General features: G+C 40.8%; 1 protein-coding gene across 1 annotated transcript in view; it reads right to left on the bottom strand.

The window, feature by feature from the left end:
• LOC139159060 (lipoxygenase homology domain-containing protein 1-like) overlaps nucleotides 1-21,359 on the bottom strand; it is a 152,881-nt gene extending 131,522 nt beyond the window's left edge. Inside the window, exons 1-4 of the mRNA XM_070736423.1 lie at nucleotides 21,279-21,359; nucleotides 20,295-20,430; nucleotides 12,273-12,427; nucleotides 9,953-10,113 (exon numbers count right to left, since the gene is read on the bottom strand). Of these exons, the coding sequence (XP_070592524.1) occupies nucleotides 9,953-10,113; nucleotides 12,273-12,427; nucleotides 20,295-20,430; nucleotides 21,279-21,344 (518 nt within the window). The 5' untranslated portion in view covers nucleotides 21,345-21,359. The remainder of the gene's footprint in view (nucleotides 1-9,952; nucleotides 10,114-12,272; nucleotides 12,428-20,294; nucleotides 20,431-21,278) is intronic.
• Nucleotides 21,360-23,667: the final 2,308 nt, after the last annotated feature.

Below are 23,667 nucleotides of genomic sequence, written 5' to 3'. Positions count from 1 at the left end.
ATAGTATTTCTGGTATGGAAGGCTGAGAACTGGCTTAAAAGTTCCAAAATATGTATAAACACCAATTTGATCTAACTCCTACCACCTGTTGTATTCCAGGTAAGTCTTCTTTAATACACAAAGTTCATTTTATACGGAGTTTATAACCTGCTGTTTCGCTCCCACGTCCATTTTGTTTCATTTTTAGATTTCGTAAAGAAGAAATCAAAACAAAGTCAAGTCAAGTTCAATCCTGTTGGTTTTCATAGGCAACAACCTAGATCCATGATGGCAAACCTATGGCATATGTGCCACAGATGGCATGTGGAGCTATAGAAACATAGAAGATTGACGGCAGAAAAAGACCTCATGGTCCATCTAGTCTGCCCTTATACTATTTCCTGTATTTTATCTTAGGATGGATATATGTTTATCCCAGGCATGGTTAAATTCAGTGACTGTGGATTTACCAACCACGTCTGCTGAAGGTTTGTTCCAAGCATCTACTGCTCTTCCAATAAAATAATATTTTCTCACGTTGCTTCTGATCTTTCCCCCAACTGACCTCAGATTGTGCCCCCTTGTTCTTAGGTTCACTTTCCTATTAAAAACACTTCCCTCCTGAACCTTATTTAACGATTTAACATATTTAAATGTTTCGATCATGTCCCCCCCTTTCCCTTCTGTCCTCCAGACTTTACAGATTGAGTTCGTTAAGTCTTTCCTGATAAGAAATGTTGATAGAAACATAGAAACATAGAAGACTGACAGCAGAAAAAGACCTCATCGTCCATCTATTCTACCCTTATACTATTTCCTGTATTTTATTTTAGGATGGATATATGTTTATCCCAGGCATGTTTAAATTCAGTTACTGTGGATTTACCAATCACGTCTACTGGAAGTTTGTTCCAAGGATCTACTACTCTTTCAATAAAATAATATTTTCTCATGTTGCTTTTGATCTTTCCTCTATATATGCTGTCATGTGAGCCATTGGCCTCGTTCAGCTCCAGCACACCAGCCAGTAGATTTTTTGGCTCACACGGATGCTTTCGAAGGGCGTTTTTGGCCTCCAGAGGGCACCTGAGAGGCAGGGGAGGGCATTTTCTCTAGGAAAACCTTAGGAGCCTGGGGCCTACTGGGTCCAGTCAAAATAAGGAAGCGGGGTGGGTGGGTTGTGTACACATGTGCAGGAGATGGGGCAGTCTATGGGGGTCCTGCATGCATGCACAGGGGGTGAAGTGTACGGGGGTATTCAATTATGAGTGTGGGCATGCATGCATGCTCGATAATACACACATGTGCATTTTTGTTACCCAAGGAAAAAAGGTTCACCATCATTGACCTAGATGGTCATATCATTTTTTTTAGCACGAGAATGCCAATTATCAGTCATTGCCTTCTACTCATCTGGACAGGGAGATGATAAGGTTTGTAGCTTTTCTATAATGTTGTGAGCCGCCCCAAGTTTGCAGAGAGGGGCGGCATACAAATCTAATAAATTATTATTATTATTATTATTATTATTATTATTATTATTATTATTATTATCCAGTGATGGTGAATCTTTTCAGAACCAAGTGCCCAAACCAGAAAAGCATGAATGTGCACACACCAGAGCACCAAATACCCAAAGACCAGCTGCCCAATGCGCCTATGCCTATTTTTTTGGCCATTTGGGGGAATGTTTTCAATCCATTTTCCAGGCTGTTTTTCAAGCCATTTTAGGTCATTTGGGGGCTGTTTTATAGACTATTTTATGGGCCTTTTTCAGGCTGTTTTCAGGTAGTTTTCAGGCTGTTTTGTGGTCATTTTTGGCCCAAATCTAGCTTGGAAACAGCCTGGAAAACAACCTAAAAACAGTCTGAAAAAGGTCCAGAAACAGCCCCAAAAGAGCCTGGGTTTTGACCATTTTTAGGCTGTTTCTGGCACTCCTGCACCTGCAAAGACCAGCTGGAAGATCAGCTGCTAACTGCACATGTGCCCACAGAGAGGGTTCTGCATGCCACCTCTGGCACATGTGCCATTGGTTCGCCATCACGGCTATAGTCCAATCTTCAATTTTTTGAGTTCTTGGCGGTCTCCCAGACCAGATTTCTGCTCAGCTTTTTTCAAGATCAGTCATAGAAACATCCTCAATGAAGGTTACCTTAATGGTGGATTGCAAATATAAGCGTTCAGGGATGTCTGAGGCAGGAGATTAAAAGTGGGTCATCAGCCAAACAGAAACGGATTCTGTTTAAATCTTGTGTACACTACTTAAAAGAAATAAGACAGCTATTGTGACTGCTCTAGATAAACAATGAGCAATCATTAGTAATTTATTCTGATGAGTGGCTTTGAATTTAATGGAGATAAAATTTTGCGGGATAGTGTCAGACATTTTAACTGGTTTTGGAAGTGTTTTTAAAAAAAATGATATTTGTTGTTTACGTAAGATGGTTTACAGAAGACTTCCAATGAGGTTTTTTTGGGGTGGTGTTATTTTACTTAGGGAAGACAGATTTATTTGAAGGAGGATCTAGTTCACCAAAAAACACTTTTAAAGACTAAGTTGACACTCAGCTTATTCAGGTGTCCTTGGTCATCTGCAGAATTTTGGGAGTAGAAAAGAAATCTTATATCTCAACCTATTTTTACAGTTAACCACCGATCCACAACAAGGAAGTAAGACTTAGGAAAGATTTCAGAATATTTGGACTATACTGTATTTTAGTTTCTCGCAATTTAAAAGAGCCATTAAATTTAATTGACATCTTGTTTTATATAATAGATGTTCCAGTGCAATAGTATCTTGTATAACCTATATTGTATATTCTCATCTGAAAATTCTCTTAAGATCTAAGATAGTTTCCTGATAATCAAATTATAGTGGCTTCACATGAACAAAATTTAAAAAGTTTATTTAAAAAAAAATTATATAACGTACCACACAGAACAAACAAAGAGTACAATCACCATGTGCTTTACTGCTCAACTATTTAACTGGAAATAGGAAACTTTCCTTAGAACATTAAAAAAAAACATAGATTATAATTATAGATTCACACTAAATGCTGCCACCTTCTGGCTAAATAATTCTGTAGTTGTTGCAATACAAAATACATTCTATCATGGATTCCAACACAAAGAGAGATAAATATGGACCAGGAAATGAATTCATATTAAACTCATCCACTTGGTACATCTACAAAGTATTTACATGATGCAAAGAAAGAGGAGAATTCAGCTTTCTGGATTAGAAATTATATTTTGCATCTTTTTCTTTGGATGAAAGATTGTGACTTCCTATGAAACAAAAGACTTTTAAAATTAGAAGAGCATGGGTCAGTGTTTGGATGGCATGTTTATGGTGCAATAAAATTAAAGTGGATTTTAAATACTATTTTATTAGATAAAATGTCATATTGAGAATGTGAACCCAGGCTGGGGCTGAAAAACTTTTATAGATCTCAGAAGAAGAGAAAAATGGGCAAGGACAAATGATTAATGCACTAGAAATTATTGGAAAATCACCAGTGGAATATAAAATCAAATCAAGGGAATAACTTGTGGCAGAAGGATGTAATTCTCAAAGGGAAAATCTATTAAGTACTTAAAATGAATACAAACATATGGTATGAAGCAAAGAAAGGATTTGAACTGCAATATACCAATGATGAATAAAAAATAAAACAAGTAGGCTATTGAAAGAAGAGAATTACCAAGTACTGTAATCTTAAAGAAATTTGGTTATAATTTTATACAAAGCTACCAAAAAGAAGATTGGAAGCTATTTCTTTATATTTCTTTTTAAATTTTCTCTTCTCTTATTTTATTTTCTTTTTCCTCTTTCTATCTCCATTTTCATTTCCTCCATTTTTTACTCTTTCAATTTACTATATTTTAATGTACTTATACACGTGAAATCATTTAATGAAACTATTTTAAAAGTTTTAAAAGTAAGTTGAAAGATGTAGACAAAGGGTGTCTAACCTTGGCAACTTTAAAACCTGCAGACCTATGGTAAAGAAGATACATACTTGATTATACATATAATAACGGTGGCAAGACTAGCATGTATATTGTTGTAAGCTGCCCCGAGTCCTAAAAATTAAATTAAATTGTGCATTGAATACCAAACAAATGATGAGTGCTAGGACAAAAATTTAGCTTCAAAATGCATGGAGTACCAAATTCATTGAGTTTTAGTTTCAAACCAGTTGAGTACCAAGGTACCGCTGTATTCAATTCTCAATATTAAGAATGATACATTCTTAATAAAATGTCCACCATCTCAAATGGGATAAACATATCATCCTTCTGCCCCCCCCCCCAAACAGAGGCCATGTTTCCAAATTTAATGATTCTTAACTCAAATGAAACCAAATGGGTTGTTCTCCACAAAAATGCTGCTTTCGGCAACATCCTTGTGGGAGGTTCAACCATACTCAAAATCAAGGCCTCAGATCGTTGTGGCATCGAAGATAAGTTTTTAAAAACCACGAAGGATTCAGAAGTCTCCTTGACCAGCAGGCCTGGAATGAGTCTTCTCCGAAATCTACAGGTCATGGAGATGTCTATTTTCCTTTATAATGGAGGATACAGTTGGCTTGCACCTTGGTCTGAGGAGACCACAACACAACCTACAAAGAGAAGGCAGCCATTTTGGGAGAGAATTCACGGGTGTCGCCCTGGGTTGGCTGCTTCCTCTGCAGGGTGTCATGTGATTATAACCTAGAAAGCCGAGATAATGGAGGTGTGAGGACAACAAAGCCATTTTTCTCAGAGGCAGCCGTCTCCACCCAAAGGTCGATGGTGAGGTGAATGACACTTTCTCCTTTATGCGTGAGGGGAAAATAGCAGCACATTTTCTAGCAGCATATTTTCTCATCCCCTCAACCCATAAAGATGGCTGAAAACTGGCCTAGTGGTTAAAGCAATGAGCTAGAAAGCATGAAACCAGCCAGATAGCCTTGGGCTAATGACCAGGCAACTGAGAGTTCTAGTCCTGTCTTAGTCATGAAAGCTGGCTGGGTGACTTTGGGACCAGTCCTTCTTTCTCCATCCAACCCATCTCTCAGGGTTGTTGTTGTGGGGGGAAATAGAAGGAGGGAGGTATGTTGGATATGTTCATTGCCTTGGGTTAATAATAAAGGTGGGATTAAATGGACTGCCATCTGACTGGGGTTGGTGTAGGGTTACCTGCTTGAGCAGGGGGTTGGACTTGATGACCTACACGGTCCCTTTCGACTTAAATAAATAAATAAATAATAAATAGATGTCGGTAAGTAAGTAAGTAAGTAAGTAAGTAAGTAAGTAAGTAAGTAAGTAAGTAATACATAAACAAAATAAAAAAATTAAATTAAATTAAATTAAATTAAATTAAATTAAATTAAATTAAATTAAATTAAATTAAATTAAATTAAATTAAATTAAATTAAATTAAATTAAATTAAATTAAATTAAATTAAATTAAATTAAATTAAATTAAATTAAATTAAATTAAATTAAATTAAATTAAATTAAATTAAATTAAATTAAATTAAATTAAATTAAATTAAATTAAATTAAATTAAATTAAATTAAATTAAATTAAATTAAATTAAATTAAATTAAATTAAATTAAATTAAATTAAATTAAATTAAATTAAATTAAATTAAATTAAATTAAATTAAATTAAATTAAATTAAATTAAATTAAATTAAATTAAATTAAATTAAATTAAATTAAATTAAATTAAATTAAATTAAATTAAATTAAATTAAATTAAATTAAATTAAATTAAATTAAATTAAATTAAATTAAATTAAATTAAATTAAATTAAATTAAATTAAATTAAATTAAATTAAATTAAATTAAATTAAATTAAATTAAATTAAATTAAATTAAATTAAATTAAATTAAATTAAATTATATTACAAAACAATCAACTGCTTTCATGATAAACCTATTTTATCTTTTCTCCCAGAAACCTGAACTCCAGTTTCCTACACATAAAGGGGGATCGTGTTAAAATTTTAGGGGGAACCATATAGGCATTTGGCATACCGTATCTATAAAACAGTGACCTCTGAACTTGGCAACTTTAAGACTGGTGGACTTCAACTCCCAGAATTCATCAGACATCCATCCACGGTTGGCAGAGGGATTCTGGGAATTGAAGTCCACAAGTCTTATAGTTGTCATTTTGGGACATTCATGTTTAAAAGCAATTTGCAAAGGGATTCTGAGCATTTGCTGTCATTCAGTCAACATGAAGAGTAGCAAACTGAGGAAATACATGCTAAGGAATGGATGGAGTTTTTATTTTTTTTAAAGGGGGGAGCTATTTTGAAAAGAATCTATTGACTGAAGGGGATGTTTAAAGTTCAAGACATGGTCTAATTTTTGTGATAGGAGGGTTCCCTTTTTGCAGGTTTAGAAGTTGGCACATCCATCATGCTAATGAAAATTTCCAAGTTTTAAATGTCATTGATATTTAAAATAAAATAAAACCTCTCTACAGATTTTAAGAAATGCTGTTGGAGAAACATTTTAGTTCCATTATTTGTCAGTGATTTGTCTTCTTAATTGAAAAGTAAATGTGAGAATGCATCTGTTTTTAATCTGGGAATTTATTTATTTTTTTAAAAAAAATTATTGTCGATTTTTTTTTATTCCACCCTTCTCCTTAGATTCAGGGTGGCTTACAACATGTTAGCAATAGCACTTTTTAACAGAGGCAGCCTATTGCCCCCACAATCCGGGTCCTCATTTTACCCATCTCGGAAGGATGGAAGGCTGAGTCGGTGATGAGATTTGAACCGCTGACCTAGCAGTCAGTTTCAGTGGCCTGCAGTACTGACTCTACCCACTGTGCCACCAGGGCTCGTTTTTATTTATTGGTCAGTGTTTTTGCCTGCTTCGAAGCCTTGATTCCAGATAGGTGGTCTTCAATACACGACCACAACTGAGACCAGAATATATTCAATTCAATTCAATTTATTAGATTTGTGTGCCGCCCCTCTCCAAAGACTCGGGGCGGCTCACAACAACAATAAAAACAATATTCTAGCGAAAACAAATCTAATATTAAAAAGCACATATTTAAAAAGCAAACAACACATACATATCCAAACATAAATATAAAAAAGCCTGGGGGAAAGGTGTCTCAGCTCCCCCATGCCTGGCGGTATAGATGGGTCTTAAGTAATTTACGAAAGACAAGGAGGGTGGGGGCAGTTCTAATCTCCGGGGGGAGTTGATTCCAGAGGGCCGGGGCCGCCACAGAGAAGGCTCTTCCCCTGGGGCCCGCCAAACGACATTGTTTGGTCGACGGGATCCGGAGAAGGCCAACTCTGTGGGACCTTATCGGTTGCTGGGATTTCGTGCGGTAGCAGGCGGTTCCGGAGGTACTCTGGTTCAATGCCATGTAGGGCTTTAAAAGTCATAACCAACACTTTGAATTGTGACCGGAAACTGATCGGCAGCCAATGCTTATGTTGTTAAGCAAAGCGGTTGGTCAGTGAGTCAGTCTGAATGGAATGACCTTTTTCCGCCATCTGAAACTTCAAAACTAAGCCTTTCTATCCTTTCCTTAAAAATCTGACATTATTCTTGATTCAAAAAGGAATAAAAATGCTTTTCACAGCTCATGCTTTGAGGGGGAAATGCGTTGTTAAGTATTTAAACATGTTCCCAGCAGGCATTCCTCTACTGATTATTTGCTTAAAAGAATTTTATATTACGGGAGACCTTTCGATACTGAAATGTCAGGGGTTGCTTTGTCATTCCAGTTCATACGGTGTAGCTCTTTCGTTGGAGCCGGGGTGGCGCAGTGGTTAGAGTGCAGCACTGCAGGCTACTTCAGCTAACTGCTAGCTGTCGTTCAGCAGTTCAAATCTCACCACTAGTGATGGGCGAACCCAACGGTGTTCGGGTTTGGCAAGTTCGGATGAACTTTACGCAAAATTCGGCCGAACCCGAACCGAACCTGAACTCGAACCCAAATGGGGAATCTCTCCCACGAAGAGATTCTGGGGGCGGAGCTTTAATGTCACCGGCAGGTTGCTAAGGACACCAAGGTGATCACTTCCTGGATTCCATGGAATCCAGGAAGTGATCACCTTGGCATCCTTAGCAACCTGCCGGTGACGTCAAAGCTCCGAACGCCGAACACGACCCCGAACTTTGCCCGAAGTTTGAAAAAAATTCGTGTTCGTGTTCAGCATACTGAACACCACAAAATTTGGTACGGACCCGAATTGTCCGGGTTCAGTTCGCCCATCACTGCTCACCACCAGCTCAAGGTTGACTCAGCCTTCCATCCTTCTGCGATGGGTAAAATGAAGACCCAGATTGTTGGGGACAAAAGGCTGATTCTGTAAACTGCTTAGAGAGGGCTGTAAAAGCACTATTAAGCGGTATATAAGTCTAAATGCTATTGATATTGACATTGGAGCCTTTTCTCACCTCATTCAGCAGCATATATATAAATCACAATGAAGAGGTTGGGCGTGACTCTCCCAACGCTCGTTGCTTAACTGTCCAAGTGATTTTTTTTAAAATTGTTGGTATGAATTGTGGTTTACTCTTTAAGGTCACCATTAGCCCCAGATGGCTGGTTGCATCCAGAATAGCACTACATTAAGGTTTTAATGTTGGGTTTTATTTTTTAAAAAGATCTAATAATGGAGAATGTTTGTAGTTGAAATGAGGCTGCTGGACTTATTCAGGACAGTTCTGGGTTTTTAGTGAAGGTGCTGGGGAATAGTAATAAACCAACTTAACCATGGTTACGTGTTGTGTGAGAGCATGGGACAGCACACCTAGGTACCATCAACATGAGCCAGGGTGGCGCAGCAGGTAGAGTGCTGTACTGCAGGCCACTGAAGCTGACTGTAGATCTGTAGGTCAGTGGTTCAAATCTCATCACCGGCTCAAGGTTGACTCAGCCTTCCATCCTTCCGAGGTGGATAAAACGAGGACCCAGATTGTGGGGGCGATATGCTGGCTCGGTTAAAAAGTGCTATTGCTAACATGTTGTAAGCTGCCCTGAATCTAAGGAGAAGGGTGGCATAAAAATTGAATAAATAAATCAAATAAATCAAATAAATAAATAAATAAATCAAATTGAATAAATAAACAGGGCCAGAAGAATGTGGGGAGGGGAGGGTGAAAGGCGACGGGGAGGAAGAGGAGGAGAGGAGGAGGAGGAAGACTGTTGGGCCTTTGGTGTTCTCTGACCTTGGGTATTTTCTTCAAGACATTTCATTATCCAACCTAGACAGCATCATCAATGCCAGGGAGTGGCATTTGTCCTCTGTTTATATACATATATAAGAGAACAAACACCCTTTCCTTCCAGCACTGATGAGATTACCTAGTTGGGTAATGAAACATTGTGCAAGAAAACAACTAAGCTCAGACTTGCAACCAACCAAGCAAGGACTTTTCAAATAATGGTCTCTCTCTATATATACATACAGTACAGTGTTCCCTCGATTTTCGCAGGGGATGCGTTCCGAGACCGCCCGCAAAAGTTGAATTTCCGCGAAGTAGAGATGCGGAAGTAAATACACTATTTTTGGCTATGAACAGTATCACAAGCCATCCCTTAACACTTCAAACCCCTAAATTGCAATTTCCCATTCCCTTAGCAACCATTTAGATTATTACTCACCATGTTTCTTTATTAAAGTTTATTTAAAAAAATATTTATTAAAGGCAGATGAAAGTTTGGTGATGACATATGACGTCATTGGGCGAGAAAAACCATGCTATAGGGGGAAAACCCGCGAAGTATTTTTTAATTAATATTTTTGAAAAACCGTGGTATAGACTTTTCGTGAAGTTCGAACCCGCGAAAATCGAGGGAACACTGTATATATAACCCAAGCAGACTATGGTCATAGCCAGCAGGCCCTAAGGCAAAAGTTTATCCAGATGTCTTGGAGATGTGACTGAAGGGCCTAGTCCCTGAGAAGATCCCAATTCATATTCTATACCTGTTGCAAGGAAATTCTTGAGCCTCACTTTCTGGTTGTCCATCTTCCCTCACTATCACTTTGGCAAGGTGCCAGCCACTGCTTCCTCCTTTGCCGTCATGCCCTATTCTCACCCTGCTCACCTGCTTCAGGTGCACTGCTTCAATGATGAATTCGTCAGCCTTGGCAGAAGGAGAAGAAAAAGAAAGAAAGGGTTAAAATCGCAGGCAGGAGGGTCAAGTTCCACAAGCAATCCCCCCGCCCCCAGCTAATGGTTAAGGATCAAGGAAAAGATTTCTTGACTTGCATTAAGCCAGTGATTCTCAACCTGGTGTTAGGAACCAAAGCTTCAATTCTGGTACAGTGATACCTCGTCTTACGAACTTAATTGGTTCCGGGATGAGGTTTGTAAGGTGAAAAGTTTGTAAGACGAAACAATGTTTCCCATAGGAATCAATGGGAAAGTGATTAATGTGTGCAAGCCCAAAACTCACCCCTTTTGCCAGCCGAAGCGCCCGTTTTTGTGCTGCTGGGATTCCCCTGAGACTCCCCTCCATGGGAAACCCCACCTCCGTACTTCCGTGTTTTTGTGATGCTGCAGGGGAATCCCAGCAGGGGAATTCCAGCACTGTAAAAACGGGTGTTTTGTTGGCAACGGAAGTCCGGAGGTGGGGCTAGTGGTTAAGGATCAAGGAAAAGGTTCCTTGACTTGTATTAAGCCAGTGATTTTGGGGCTATGCTTAGGTCATATTTAAGGCGACGTAATTCTAAGCTTTCTAAACCTAGGATTGTAAGTCTACTTGCATAGTGTATTCTGTTGCGAGTGGAGGAGTGGAGGGCTCTTCTAGTAAAGTATCTCTGGACATTTTCTAGGGTGTTTATGTCCGAAATGCGGTGTGGGTTCCAGACAGATGAGCTGTATTCAAGGATTGGTCTGGCGAAAGTTTTGTATGCTCTGGTTAGTAGTGTGAGATTACTGGAGAAGAAGCTACGTAGGATTAGATTAAACAACTCTTGAAGCCTTTTGGGCGATGTTGTTGCAGTGGGATTTGGCACTTAGGTCATTTCATATGAGTATTCCAAGGTCTTTTACAGAGTGAGGGTTGTCTGTAAGGTCTTGTTTGTTCAGCTTGTATTTGGTGTTCTGATTCTTTTTGCCAATGTGTAGGACAGAGCATTTGTTGGTTGAGATGGTGAGAAACTTTGAAAGCTGTCCCTGGGAGAATGTAAGACCGCCTCCTGGGGCTGCCCTAAGTACAGCAAACAAGCCCCTGCTCCTTCATTCACTTGTCAGGGGTCAGCCCAAGGCCCCTCAGGTAGTTTTCAGACAACAGAAATTACAATCCAGTTGTGATTTCCAAGGTGAATTGGCAGCCTCCCTTGGGATAACTGGATAGTTTCCATGTAATTTTAAAAATCCCTGCAAGCGAGCAGTTCAAACTGCCAACAGGTAATGAACGGACCCTCTTGTTGGAAATGTGCAATGGAGGGAGCAGAGAGTGGGAGGGGAAAAGAGGGAAGGAGGGAAGGAGAGATGGAAGGAGAGGGAAGGAGAGGGAAGGAGGCTGGAAGAGAGGGAGAGGGAGAAAGGAGGGAGAAAGAGAGAGAGGGAGGGAGGGAGAGAGGGAAGGAGGGAGAGAAGGAAAGAGAGGGGGAAAGGGAGAAAGAAGGAGGGAGGGACAGACAGAGAGAGAGAGAAGGAGAGGCAGTGAGGAAGAGGGAGAGGGAGAAAGGAAGGAAGGAAGGAAGGGAAGAAGCGTGAAAGGGAGAAAGAAGGAGGGAAGGAGAAAGTGAAGAGAGGGAAGGAGGGAGGAAAAGAGAGAGGGAGGGAGAAAGGAGGGAGGGAGAGAGAGAGAAGGAGAGAGAGGGAGGAATAAAAGGAGAAATGAAGAAACAGAATGAGAGCAGGGGGAGAGAGTGGGGAGAGAGGGAAGGAGGGAGGAAAAGAGAGGGGAGGGAGAAGCAAGGAGGGAGGGAGACAGAGAGAGAGAGGAGAGAGTGGGAGGGAAGAAGAAATGAAGGAAGGGAAGGATGAGGGAAAGAGGAGGAAAGAGGGAAAGAGGGAGGGGGAGAGGGCAAAAGAAGGAGGGAGAGACAGACATAGAGAGAAGGAGAGAGTGGGGGAAGAGAGGTAGAAAGGAAGGAAGGGAAGGGAGAGAGAGGGGGGAAGGAGGGAAGGAGAGAGAAAGAAGGAAGGAGGGAAGGAGAGAGAGGAACAGGGCAAAAGAAGGAGGGAGGGAGAGACAGATAGAGAGAGAAGGAAAGAGAGAAGGAGGGATAGAGGAGGGGTATACAGAGGGTGGAGAGAAAGGAGGGAGAGAGAAGAGAGAGAGAGACTTACACTGCCTTTCTCAAACTTATTAACAGTGTTCACACTATTCTGGAGCACCCGGTCCCCCGTGTCTCCATGCTGTCCGATGAGACAAGCAAAAACATTGGCATCGGTCCCACTTCCACTCACTGTCCCGGTGCACACGGTCAGTCGATACTTGATGACTGCAAATGAAGAGATCCGCCAATGAAGTTGAGCATCTTGAGATTACATGCAACATTGCTGCCTCTACCTCTCCAAAATAAATTCCCTTTCCCCTTCTCATATGCCAGTCTTCAATTTTCCCCCATAATACCACTGACAGAGGGAGAGCAAGAGAAAGGGAGAGAAGATGATAGATAGATAGATAGATAGATAGATAGATAGATAGATAGATAGATAGATAGATAGATAGACAGAGAGAGACAGAGAGAGACAGAGAGACAGAGAGAGACAGAGAGAGAGACAGACAGAGAGAGAGAGAGACAGAGAGAGAGAGAGACAGAGAGAGACAGAGAGACAGAGAGAGACAGAGAGAGAGACAGACAGAGAGAGAGAGAGACAGAGAGAGAGAGAGACAGAGATAGAGAGAGAGAGAGAGAGAGAGAGAGAGAGAGAGATAGATAGATAGATAGATAGATAGATAGATAGATAGATAGATAGATAGATAGATAGATAGATAGATAGATAGATAGATACCAGGGTTGGTAGGTAGGTCGACCAATTAATAGACAGACAGACAGACCAGACAGACAGATAGACAGACACCAGTATAGTGAGTGTTAAGAACTAACTCCGGCCGATGTTACGAATGGTTAATTTAATTGGATGAACCTGGGTGATTGTTTCTTAGGAAAATGGGGTTTTAGAATTTTCAGAATTTTTTAAAAAATATTAGATTTCTACACCCTTTATATTTGTATTTATTTCTGTTGTAAGTCGTCCTGAATCAGTTGAGAAGGGCAGCATAGAAATCAAATCAAATCAAATTTAAAAAATCAATCAATCAATAGGTAGGTAGGTAGGTAGGTAGGTAGGCAGGCAGGTAAACTGACTGACAGACAGACAGACAGATACCAATGTAGTTAGGTAGGTAGGTAGGTAGGCAGGCAGGCAGGCAGAGAGATACCAATATAGGTAGGTAGGTAGGTAAGTAGGTAGGTAGGTAGGCAGGCAGGCAGATACCAGTATAGGTAGGTAGGTAAGTAAGTAGGTAGGTAAGTAAGTAAGTAAATAGGTAGGTAAGTACATAGGTAAGTAGGCAGGTAAGTAGGCAGGTAGGCAGATACCAGTATAGGTAGGGAGGGAGGGAGGTAAGTAGGTAGGTAGGTAGGTAAGTAGGTAGGGAGGCAGGGACGCAGGCAGGCAGACATATACCAGTATAGGTAGGTAGGTAGGTGGGTAGGTAAGTGTTGTGGTTGGCTTCAGGCCAGCTCCTGTGGTGGCTGATTTTGACGCTGAGGAGTGGGAGTTGTCTGTTTACAGAAGACCAGTCTGGCTGGAGGACGAATCAGACAGTGAACCAGAAGCAGAGACAGGGAGAGAAAGGGAGCAGGAAGGGACTGGAGAGACAGAGACGGGAAGGGAGTCAATTAGATCTCCAGCCAGAGGTTCATCTGAATCAGAAGTGGAAGAATTAATGAACAACCCTATTCTGAATGCTTGGGTGCAGAGAATGCTGGAAGACAAGAGCAGCTGCCCAAATGCAGAAGCAAATTATAGGTCACAGGTGATAAGACTTAATGACCCTGCTGGAACCTTGAAAAAAGGGAGGGTTGGAGTGATTTGTATGGGAGTTTATTGTCAGTGTTGAAGAAAGTTTGATAAATTGTGGTTTAGTGTTTGCTGTGGCTTTCTAAACATTTGGACATTCAATTTGTGTGTTATTTCTGACTGACCTAAGTCTGAAGGGCTCCTGCAGTGACTGGAGTAATTTACTCTGACCTATTGACTTTTTAAACTAACAATTGCTCTGAAACTCCATGGTTTGCAGTTTTCTGAATATAAAGGACAACCATTGCATTATTTTTACAAGCCTGCTTTGTGTGTGTGTGTTTGATTAATTACTTCGTTCCTGGGTGGCTGGAGGCCAGGCAGAACAGTAGGTAGGTAGGTTAATGTCTTTTAGTGAACTTCCATGTTTAAATCTTCCCACTCTGATTTTAAGAGCTTCCCACTCATCATTTGCACTCACACAACTAAAGGCAATCTTGTGTTGAAGACGATTAGAGTTGCAGTCTAATAACACCCGAAAATATTCAGCTGAGGCCTATGGGAGAAAGTTGGGGAAATCTGTTGCCCTTTCAATCATAGTTTCATTTCCACACATACTAATAGTCCCTAGCCACATTTCTGAAATTTGAAAGCAGGATCTGAAAGCAGGATAAAAAAACGAGGCATTCAAACTTATGTACTTTAGAAACTCCACACCAATCCTATTGCCGGACTTCGGTTCTATTCTCTTGCTTTTAACAAAAGCTCTAGGTGCAAGAAAAGATGCAGGAAAATTTGTGCTAAGCAGAAAGCAACATCTATCTATCTATCTATCTATCTATCTATCTATCTATCTATCTATCTATCTATCTATCTATCTATCTATTGGATTTGTATGCCACCCCTCTCCGCAGACATGGGGCGGCTAACAACAGTGATAAAAAAACAGCATGTAACAATCCAATACTAAACAACTAAAAAATCCCTTATTATAAAACCAAACATACATACAAACATACCATGCATAAATTGTATTTGCCATTCAAACTAGTATCTCCTGTTGTTGTACCGATGGCATTAGCCTCCAGCATGCCTAGCCAAAATATATCCATGATTAGGTCCCACAGAGTTGGCCTTCTCCGGGTCCCGTCGACCAAACAATGTTGGCTGACAGGACCCAGGGGAAGAGCCTTCTCTGTGGCGGCCCCAACCCTCTGGAATCAACTCCCTCCAGAGATTCGAATAGCCCTCACCCTCCTCGCCTTCCGTAAAATGCTGAAGACCCACTTTTGTCACCAGGCGTGGGGATAATGACCATCTTTCCCCCTTTTTATTATGTTTTTGGCCTTACTGTATGATAGATTAGGTTGAATGTGTGTAACTGCATAGTTAGGGGTTTTATTATGTTATTAATGTCTTTTTAAATGGATTTAATTTTTTAATAATTAGATTTGTAATGTATTGTATTACTGCTATGCTGTGAGCCGCCCCGAGTCTTTGGAGAGGGGCAGCATACAAATCTAATAAACTATAACTAACTAACTATAATTATGTATAAGTAATAAATGTTGGAAATGCAAATCAGCTATCGGCACATATTATCACATTTGGTGGACATGTTTGGAAACAAAAAAAAATTGGTCTATGATTAGAAACTGGTTAAAAAAAAATTTAAATTATGAAACAGAATTGAAACCAGAAAAGTATCTCCTGGGAATTATTAGAGGACATCATAGAAAGGCAGATTATTATTTAATAGCACATATATTAACATCGGCAAGGTTGGTTTTCATGCAAAATTGGAAAAAAGAAAACATACCAAGCGAAGAGATGGTGATTAGGAAAATTCTAGATTGTGCAAAATTAAGCAAACTTACATTTAACTACAGAATAAACAAGATAAAGAACATTATACCATGTGGGGGAAACTATATACAGTGATACCTCTATCTAAGTGGTACCTATATACTTACAAACTATATACAGTGGTACCTCTACTTACGAACTTTTCTAGATAAGAACCGGGTGTTCAAGATCTTTTTGCCTCTTCTCAAGAACCATTTTCCATTACAAACCCGAGCTTCCGAAACTGTAACCGGAAAAGGCAGGGAGAAGCCTCCATGGGGCCTCTCTAGGAATCTCCTGGGAGGAAATGGGGCCTGAAAAGGCAGGGAGAAACCTCCGTGGGGCCTCTCTAGGAATCTCCTGGGAGGAAACAGGGCTGGAAAAGGCAGGGAGAAGCCTCTGTGGGGCCTCTCTAGGAATCTTCTGGGAGGAAATGGGGCCAGAAAAGGCGGGGAGAAACCTCTGTGGGGCCTCTCTAGGAATCTCCTGGGAGGAAACAGGGCCACCACCCTCCCTGTGGTTTCCCCAATCGCACACATTATTTGCTTTTACATTGATTCCTATGAGAAAAATTGCTTCTTCTTACAAACGTTTCTACTCAACAATCTGGTCACGGAACAAATTAGGTTCGTAAGTAAGGGTACCACTGTAGTTGAATAGAAAAGAAAAAAAAGATTAAAATTAACTTTAAAGGGGAAATCGTAGTAGATAAATCGTGGTAGATAAATCCACAGTAACTGAATTTAAACATGCCTGGGATAAATATATATCCATTGTAAGATAAAATACAGAAAATAGTATAAGGGCAGACTAGATGGACCATGAGGTCTTTTTCTGCCGTCAGACTTCTATGTTTCTATGTAGATTCAGAAATGTGAATGTGACATTTATATTAAGCTGGTTGGTTTTGTGAATGTTATGGTCTTCTTTCTCTTTGTTTGTGTTTTATGTTTTCAATTAAAAAAAAAAATTTTTTTTTAAAAAGAACAAACCGGTATCTCCTGTTTTACAAATTTCAGCAGTTAACTAGCCCATATTCCACCTCTTTGGAGCTATGTAGCTACAGTCTTAAAAACAGTAATAAAACTTCAGCTTCATGGAAGTTGGCAAACAGCATCCGATGGAGGAACGTGCATCGGTCCTCAAAGCCAGCCGCTTCACACAGTGGATTAAAAATAACCTCCATCAAAGGATGGTTGACACTTTAATCATAACATTTGCGATTGTAATCATCCCAACAACATCTTAGGAAGCTCCCCTCTGCATACAGATCAATGGGCAGGTTGGTGCTGCCAGGGATAGCTGAGGTAAACATCAACCAACTTGTCAAGCACAAATGAAGCACTCCAGCAATATTGAGCTTGCCAGGTGTGGGGCGAACCTTGTCCTGTCCTATTCCACAGAACTTGACCAAAGAAGATAATCTAATCTTCTACAACAGAGGTCTTCAAATTTGGCAACTTTAAGACTTGTGGTTGTGGACTTCAACTCACAGAATGCTCCAGCCATTCATCTATCCATCTATCATCTATCTACCCCTCTCTATCTCATCTCTCTGTTTATCTTATCTCTCTCTCCCCCCCCTCTATATCTTTCTATCTATCTATCTATCTATCTATCTATCTATCTATCTATCTATTTATCTATCATACTTTTTATGTATCCATCCATCCATCCATCCATCCATCCATCCATCCATCCATCCATCTATCTATCTATCTATCTATCTATCTATCTATCTACCTATCTATATGTATGATATATCTATCATACATATATATCTATATTTATCTATCTATCCATCCATTATTATTATTTATTGGATTTGTATGCCGCCCCTCTCCGCAGACTCAGGGCGGCTAACAACAATGATAAAAAACAACATGTAACAATCCAATTTAATAAAACAACTAAAAACCCTTATTATAAAAACCAAACATACACACAAACATACCATAAATAACTTGTAATGGCCTAGGGGAAGGAATATCCTAACTCCCCCATGCCTGGCGACAAAGGTGGGTCTTGAGTAATTTGCGAAAGACAAGGAGGGTGGGAGCCATTCTAATCTCTGGGGGGAGTTGATTCCAGAGGGCCGGGGCTGCCACAGAGAAGGCTCTTCCCCTGGAGCCCACCAAACAGCATTGTTTTGTTGACGGGACCCAGAGAAGGCCAACTCTGTGAGACCTTATTGGCCGCTGGGATTCGTGCGGTATAAGGCGGTTCCGGATGTATTCTGGCCCAATGCCATGTGGGGCTTTAAAGGTCATGACCAACACTTTGAATTGTGACCGGAAACTGATCGGCAGCCAGTGCAGGCCACGGAGTGTTGCAGAAATGTAGGCGAATCTAGGAAGCCCCACGATGTCTCTCGCGGCCGCATTCTGCACGATCTGAAGTTTCCGGACGCTTTTCAAAGGTAGCCCCTTGTAGAAAGCATTGCAGTAATCGAACCTCGAGGTGATGAGGGCATGAGTGACTGTGAGCAATGACTCCCTGTCCAAATAGGGCCACAACTGGTGCACCAGGCGAACCTGGGCAAATGCCCTCCTCGCCACAGCCGAAAGGTGATGTTCCAAAGGCAGCTGTGGATCGAGGAGGACGCCCAAGTTGCGGACCCTCTCTGAAGGGGTCAATAGTTCTCCCCCCAGGGTAATCGACGGACGGATGGAATTGTCCTTCTTGGGAGGCAAGACCCACAGCCACTCCGTCTTGTCTGGGTTGAGTTTGAGTTTGTTGACACCCATCCAGGCCCCAACAGCCTCCAGGCACCGGTCCGGCACATCACTTCCACTGCTTCGTTGACTGGACAAGGGGTGGATATGTATAGCTGGGTATCATCGGCATATTGATGATACCTCACCCCATGTCCTTGGATGATCTCACCCAGTGGTTTCATGTAGATATTAAATAGCAGGGGGGAGAGGACCGACCACTGAGGCACCCCACAAGGGAGAGACCTAGAGGTCGACCTCTGACCCCCCACTAACACCGACTGTGACCGACCGGAGAGGTAGGAGGAGAACCACTGAAGAACAGTGCCTCCCACTCCCAACCCCTCCAGCCGGCGCAGACGGATACCATGGTCGATCCATCCATGATCTATCATCTATCTATCTATCCATCCACCTGTCTAGCTAGCTAGCTATCTTCTATCTATCCATCATCTATCTATCCATCTATCTATCTATCTATCTTCCATCTATCTATCATCTCTCTGTCTATCTAGCCATCCACTCTCCTACAAAGAGACTCTGGGTGGCTTACAAATTATAAAAGTAGGTGAAAAATACTTAAAAGATTAAAATAAGCCAATATTAAAATATTATAGGTAGTCCTCAACTTACAACACTTCATTTTGTGACCATTCAAAGTTACAACATCACTGGAAAAAGTGATATGATCAGTAGTGGGTTCTTTTTTAAAAAAAATAAGTTTTTTTATTTTTAAAACAAAACGCATACATCTTTTATGGCGAAAGTGTTGCCCGGATCCTTTCTCTTACATCATTTCTTAGACATAATCAGTAATAACTCTCATTTCCAATTTCAGCCATACTCTTCTTTTCCCACAATTCTTTATCCTTATTATATTTTCTCATACTTCCTTTGATTGATTGATTGATTGATTGATTGATTGATTGATTGATTGATTTCTATGCTGCCCTTCTCTGTAGACTTACCACTGTATGCCCATGGATGGATAATAGTGATGGATAATAAGATAAAGAGAGAGATGAGATAGATGATAGATGGATGGATGGATGGATAAATAGATGATAGACAGACAGACATAGAATGGAAGAGAGAGATAAGATAAAGAGAGAGAGAGGAGGTAGAGAGGAGGTAGATAGATGATAGATTGGATGGATGGTTGAATGGATGGATATAGAGATTACCAGATTACCTCAGGGACCGCCTTCTGCTGCCGAATCCCAGCGACCAGTTAGGTTCCACAGAGTGGGTCTTCTCCGGGTCCCGTCAACCAAACAATGTTGCTTGGCGGGACCCAGAGGAAGAGCATTCTCTGTGGCGGCCCCGGCCCTCTGGAACCAACTCCCCCCAGAGATTAGAATTGCTCCCACCCTCCTTGCCTTTCGTAAGCTGCTTAAAACCCACCTCTGCCGCCAGGCATGGGGGGACTGAGATACACTTTCCCCCTAGGCCTTTAAAATTTTATACATGGTATGTTTGTATGTATGATTGGTTTTTATATAATGGGTTTTAACTGTTTTTAGTATTGGATTATACTGTTTTGTTACTGTTGTTAGCCGCCCAGAGTCTGCAGAGAGGGGCAGCATACAAATCCAATCAATCAATCAATCAATCAATCAATCAATAAATAAATAGAGAGAAAGAGAGAGAAAGAAAGAAAGAAAGAGAGAGAGAGAAAGGAGAGAGAGAGATCATTGGCATAATGCTAAGTCAGGGAAGGAATACTTAGCATTGTTTAAACCAAACAGGTTCACAGTTTTTCCTTCCTCCTTCTTCTCACCTGGCATCACTTCGGTCACCAGTGGTCCTTCCGCTGCCAGCTCACGCACGATCTCATTGTCATCCTCGTTGATATCTAACCAACGTCCACAGATGAAGGTGTACTTCTCTTTTGTCAGAGTTTTCAAAAGAGTGACCTGGAATAATCGAAAAAGGAAAATTGTGAGAATACATAACCCAATGCTATAATCGGGCGTATTTGGAATTTCATAGTACTTGGGAGGAGATGGTGACAAGGGTTTATGTGGATTAAAACGGAGCTCAGGTGGATTGGGAAAACAGCAAAACATTCCTACTAAAATGTGTTAACATTCTCTACTGTTAAGGGAGAACCTGAAGTCTTTGGTATTTAAACAGTTTGCACTTCAGATATATTGAAGAAGTTTATATCATCTGTCAAATAAATCAGGATTTCCTTTCTGTTGGCCCAAGCTGTAAGCTCACATCTGGATAAACATATAGGATTACACTGTAAGATTTTAAATCTCAAAACATTTAACTAGACAGCAGGTTACATGCATTCAGAGGGATTATTTCTGAGTAAACGTGCTTAAGACCAAGCTCAGGATGAATTTGCAAAACATTGCATCCTTATTAATAAAATTCTGGATCAAGAAAGATAAACATCTATCCATCCTCAGGAAATAGTATAAGGGCAGAATAGATGGTCCATGAGGTCCTTTTCTGCCATCAATCTTCTATGTGTCTATGTTTCTAAAATGTACAAGTATGTTCACTCCAATGGCTCAAAGTGGATAATCAAGATTACAAATGATACACCAGAGCTTTCAAATGGCAAAATGGTACTTAAGAGTAGGAAAGCCGCTCGTTCTTGCTGAATATCAACCTGGGTCAGCGTAAGAGTCACCCGTGAGCTCTCCAAAAGCTATTAGTAATGCATTTGTGCAGCCGTTAGTGTGGCTTACTCTCAAAACGGCTCAGGGGTTGTGGTTCACTTCCGAAAACTACCTCTTTTTCTTCTTACCTTGTTGAGATGCCAGCCAGAAAAGGGACTCCGTTTCTCGTGCCATATCCGAACTTTGAATAACATGCCCAGATCAGGGAGCTCAATCTATACAAATAAGCACAACAGAATTCTATTCAATTCAATTTATTAGATTTGTATGCCGTCCTTCTCCGAAGACTCAGGGTAGCTCACAGAATAAATATAAAACAAGCATATAGAACAAATCTAATATATTTTTAAAAGTACGACTAAAAATCCTATGTAATACACAATCATACAGTACAATCACACCATGCATCACATTGTCGCTTGGCGGGACCCAGGGGAAGAGCCTTCTCTGTGGCGGCCCCAGCCCTCTGGAACCAGTTCCCCCAAGAGATTAGAATTGTTCCCACCCTCCTTGCCTTTCGTAAACTCCTTAAAACCCACCTCTGCCGTCAGGCATGGGGGAATTGAGACATCTCACCCGGGTCTATACAATTTATGCATGGTATGTTTGTGTGTATGTTTTTGCTTTTTAATAAGGGGTTTTTAGTGACTTTTAAATTATTAGATTTGTTATACATTGTTTTATTGTTGTTGTGAGCCATCCCGAGTCTACGGAGAGGGGCTGCATACAAATTTAATTTAATAATAATAATAATAATAATAATAATAATAATAATAATAATAATAATAGTATATTAGTCAGAGGGGCAAGGTCTAATTGCCCCAAGCCTGGTGACATAGATGAGTCTTAAGGCTCTTGGGGAAGGCGAAGAGGGTGGGGGCAGTACGAATCTCTGGGGGGAGCTGATTCCAGAAGGCCGGGGCCCCCACAGAGAAGGCTCTTCCCCTAGGCCCCATCAAATGACATTGTCTGGTTGACGGGACATGGAGAAGGCCAACTCTGTGGGACTTAACCGGCTGCAGGGATTTATGTTGCAGAAGGCAGTCCCATAAGTAATCTGGTCCAATGCCATGTAGGGCTTTGTAGGTCATTACCAACACTTGGAATTGTGTCTGGAAACCAAACGGCAACCAGTGCAGTCCGCGGAGTGTTGGAGAGACATGGGCATATCTGGGAAGACCCATGACCGCTCGCGTGGCTGAATTCTGCACAATTTGAAGTTTCCGAACACTCTTCAAAGGTAGCCCCATGTAGACAGCATTGCAGTAGTCGAACCTCGAGGTGACGAGGGTATGAGTGACCGTGAGCAAAGACTCCCTATCCAAATAGGGCCGCAACTGGTGGACCAGGCGAACCTGGGCAAATGCCCCCCTCGCCACAGCCGAAGTCGTGAGGGATCTTGGAGGTCTTCTAGTCCAACCCCCTGCTCAAGCAGGAGACACTATACCCCATGATGGAGAACGCTCTCTACATGGAGCTACCTCTGAAGAGTGTTCGGAAACTGCAGAATGTGGCCGCGTGAGCAATCATGGGCCTTCCTAGATATGTCCATGTCTCATCAACACTCCGCGACTTGCACTGGCTGCCAATTAGTTTCTGGACAAAATTCAAAGTGTTGGCAATGACCTATAAAGCCCTTCATGGCATCAGATCAGATATACCTATGGGACCGTCTTTTGCCGCACGAATCCCAGCGGCTGATTAGGTCCCACAGAGTTGGCCTTCTCCGGGTCCAGTCGACTAAACAATGTCATCTAGTGGGACCCAGGGGAAGAGCCTCCTCTGTGGCGGCCCCACCCCTCTGGAATCAACTCCCCCCCCCCCCCGGAGATTCGAACTGCCCCTACCCTCCTCGCTTTCCACAAGATGTTGAACACCCATTTATGTTGCCAAGCATAATTCCCCCCTTCTGACTTGTAGAATTTGAGTGTGGTGTGATTGTGTAGCATTGATTGTTTTTAATAATACAGTAATGGATTTAACTTGTTATTTTTAATATTAGATTTGTATTATATTGTATTGTTATTGTTGTTGTGAGCTGCCCCGAGTTTTCGGAGAGGGGTGGCATACAAATCTAATATATTATTATTATTATTATTATTATTATTATTATTATTATTATTATTATTATTATTATGTTTGGCGGACCCAGGGGAAGAGCCTTCTCTGTGGCGGCCCCAACCCTCTGGAATCAGCTCCCCCCAGAGATCAGAATTGCCCCCCACCCTCCTTGCCTTTCGTAAGCTTGAGATATTCCTTTCCCCCCAGGCCTATACAATTTATGCATGGTATATTTGTGTGTATGTTTGGTTTTAATAAGGGTTTTTAGTTATTTTAAATATTAGATTTGTTATATGTTGTTTTATTATTGCTGTTAGCCGCCCCGAGTCTACGGAGAGGGGCAGCATACAAATCTAATAAATAAATGAATGAATGAATGAATGAATAAACAAATAAACAAATAAATAAACAAACAAATAATAAACAAATAAATAAATAAATAAAAGTGAAATAAGT

Source organism: Erythrolamprus reginae, chromosome 2 (genome assembly GCF_031021105.1).
Source record: "Erythrolamprus reginae isolate rEryReg1 chromosome 2, rEryReg1.hap1, whole genome shotgun sequence".
Lineage (NCBI taxonomy): Eukaryota > Metazoa > Chordata > Lepidosauria > Squamata > Dipsadidae > Erythrolamprus > Erythrolamprus reginae.
This window is presented reverse-complemented; position numbering and strand designations above follow the sequence as displayed.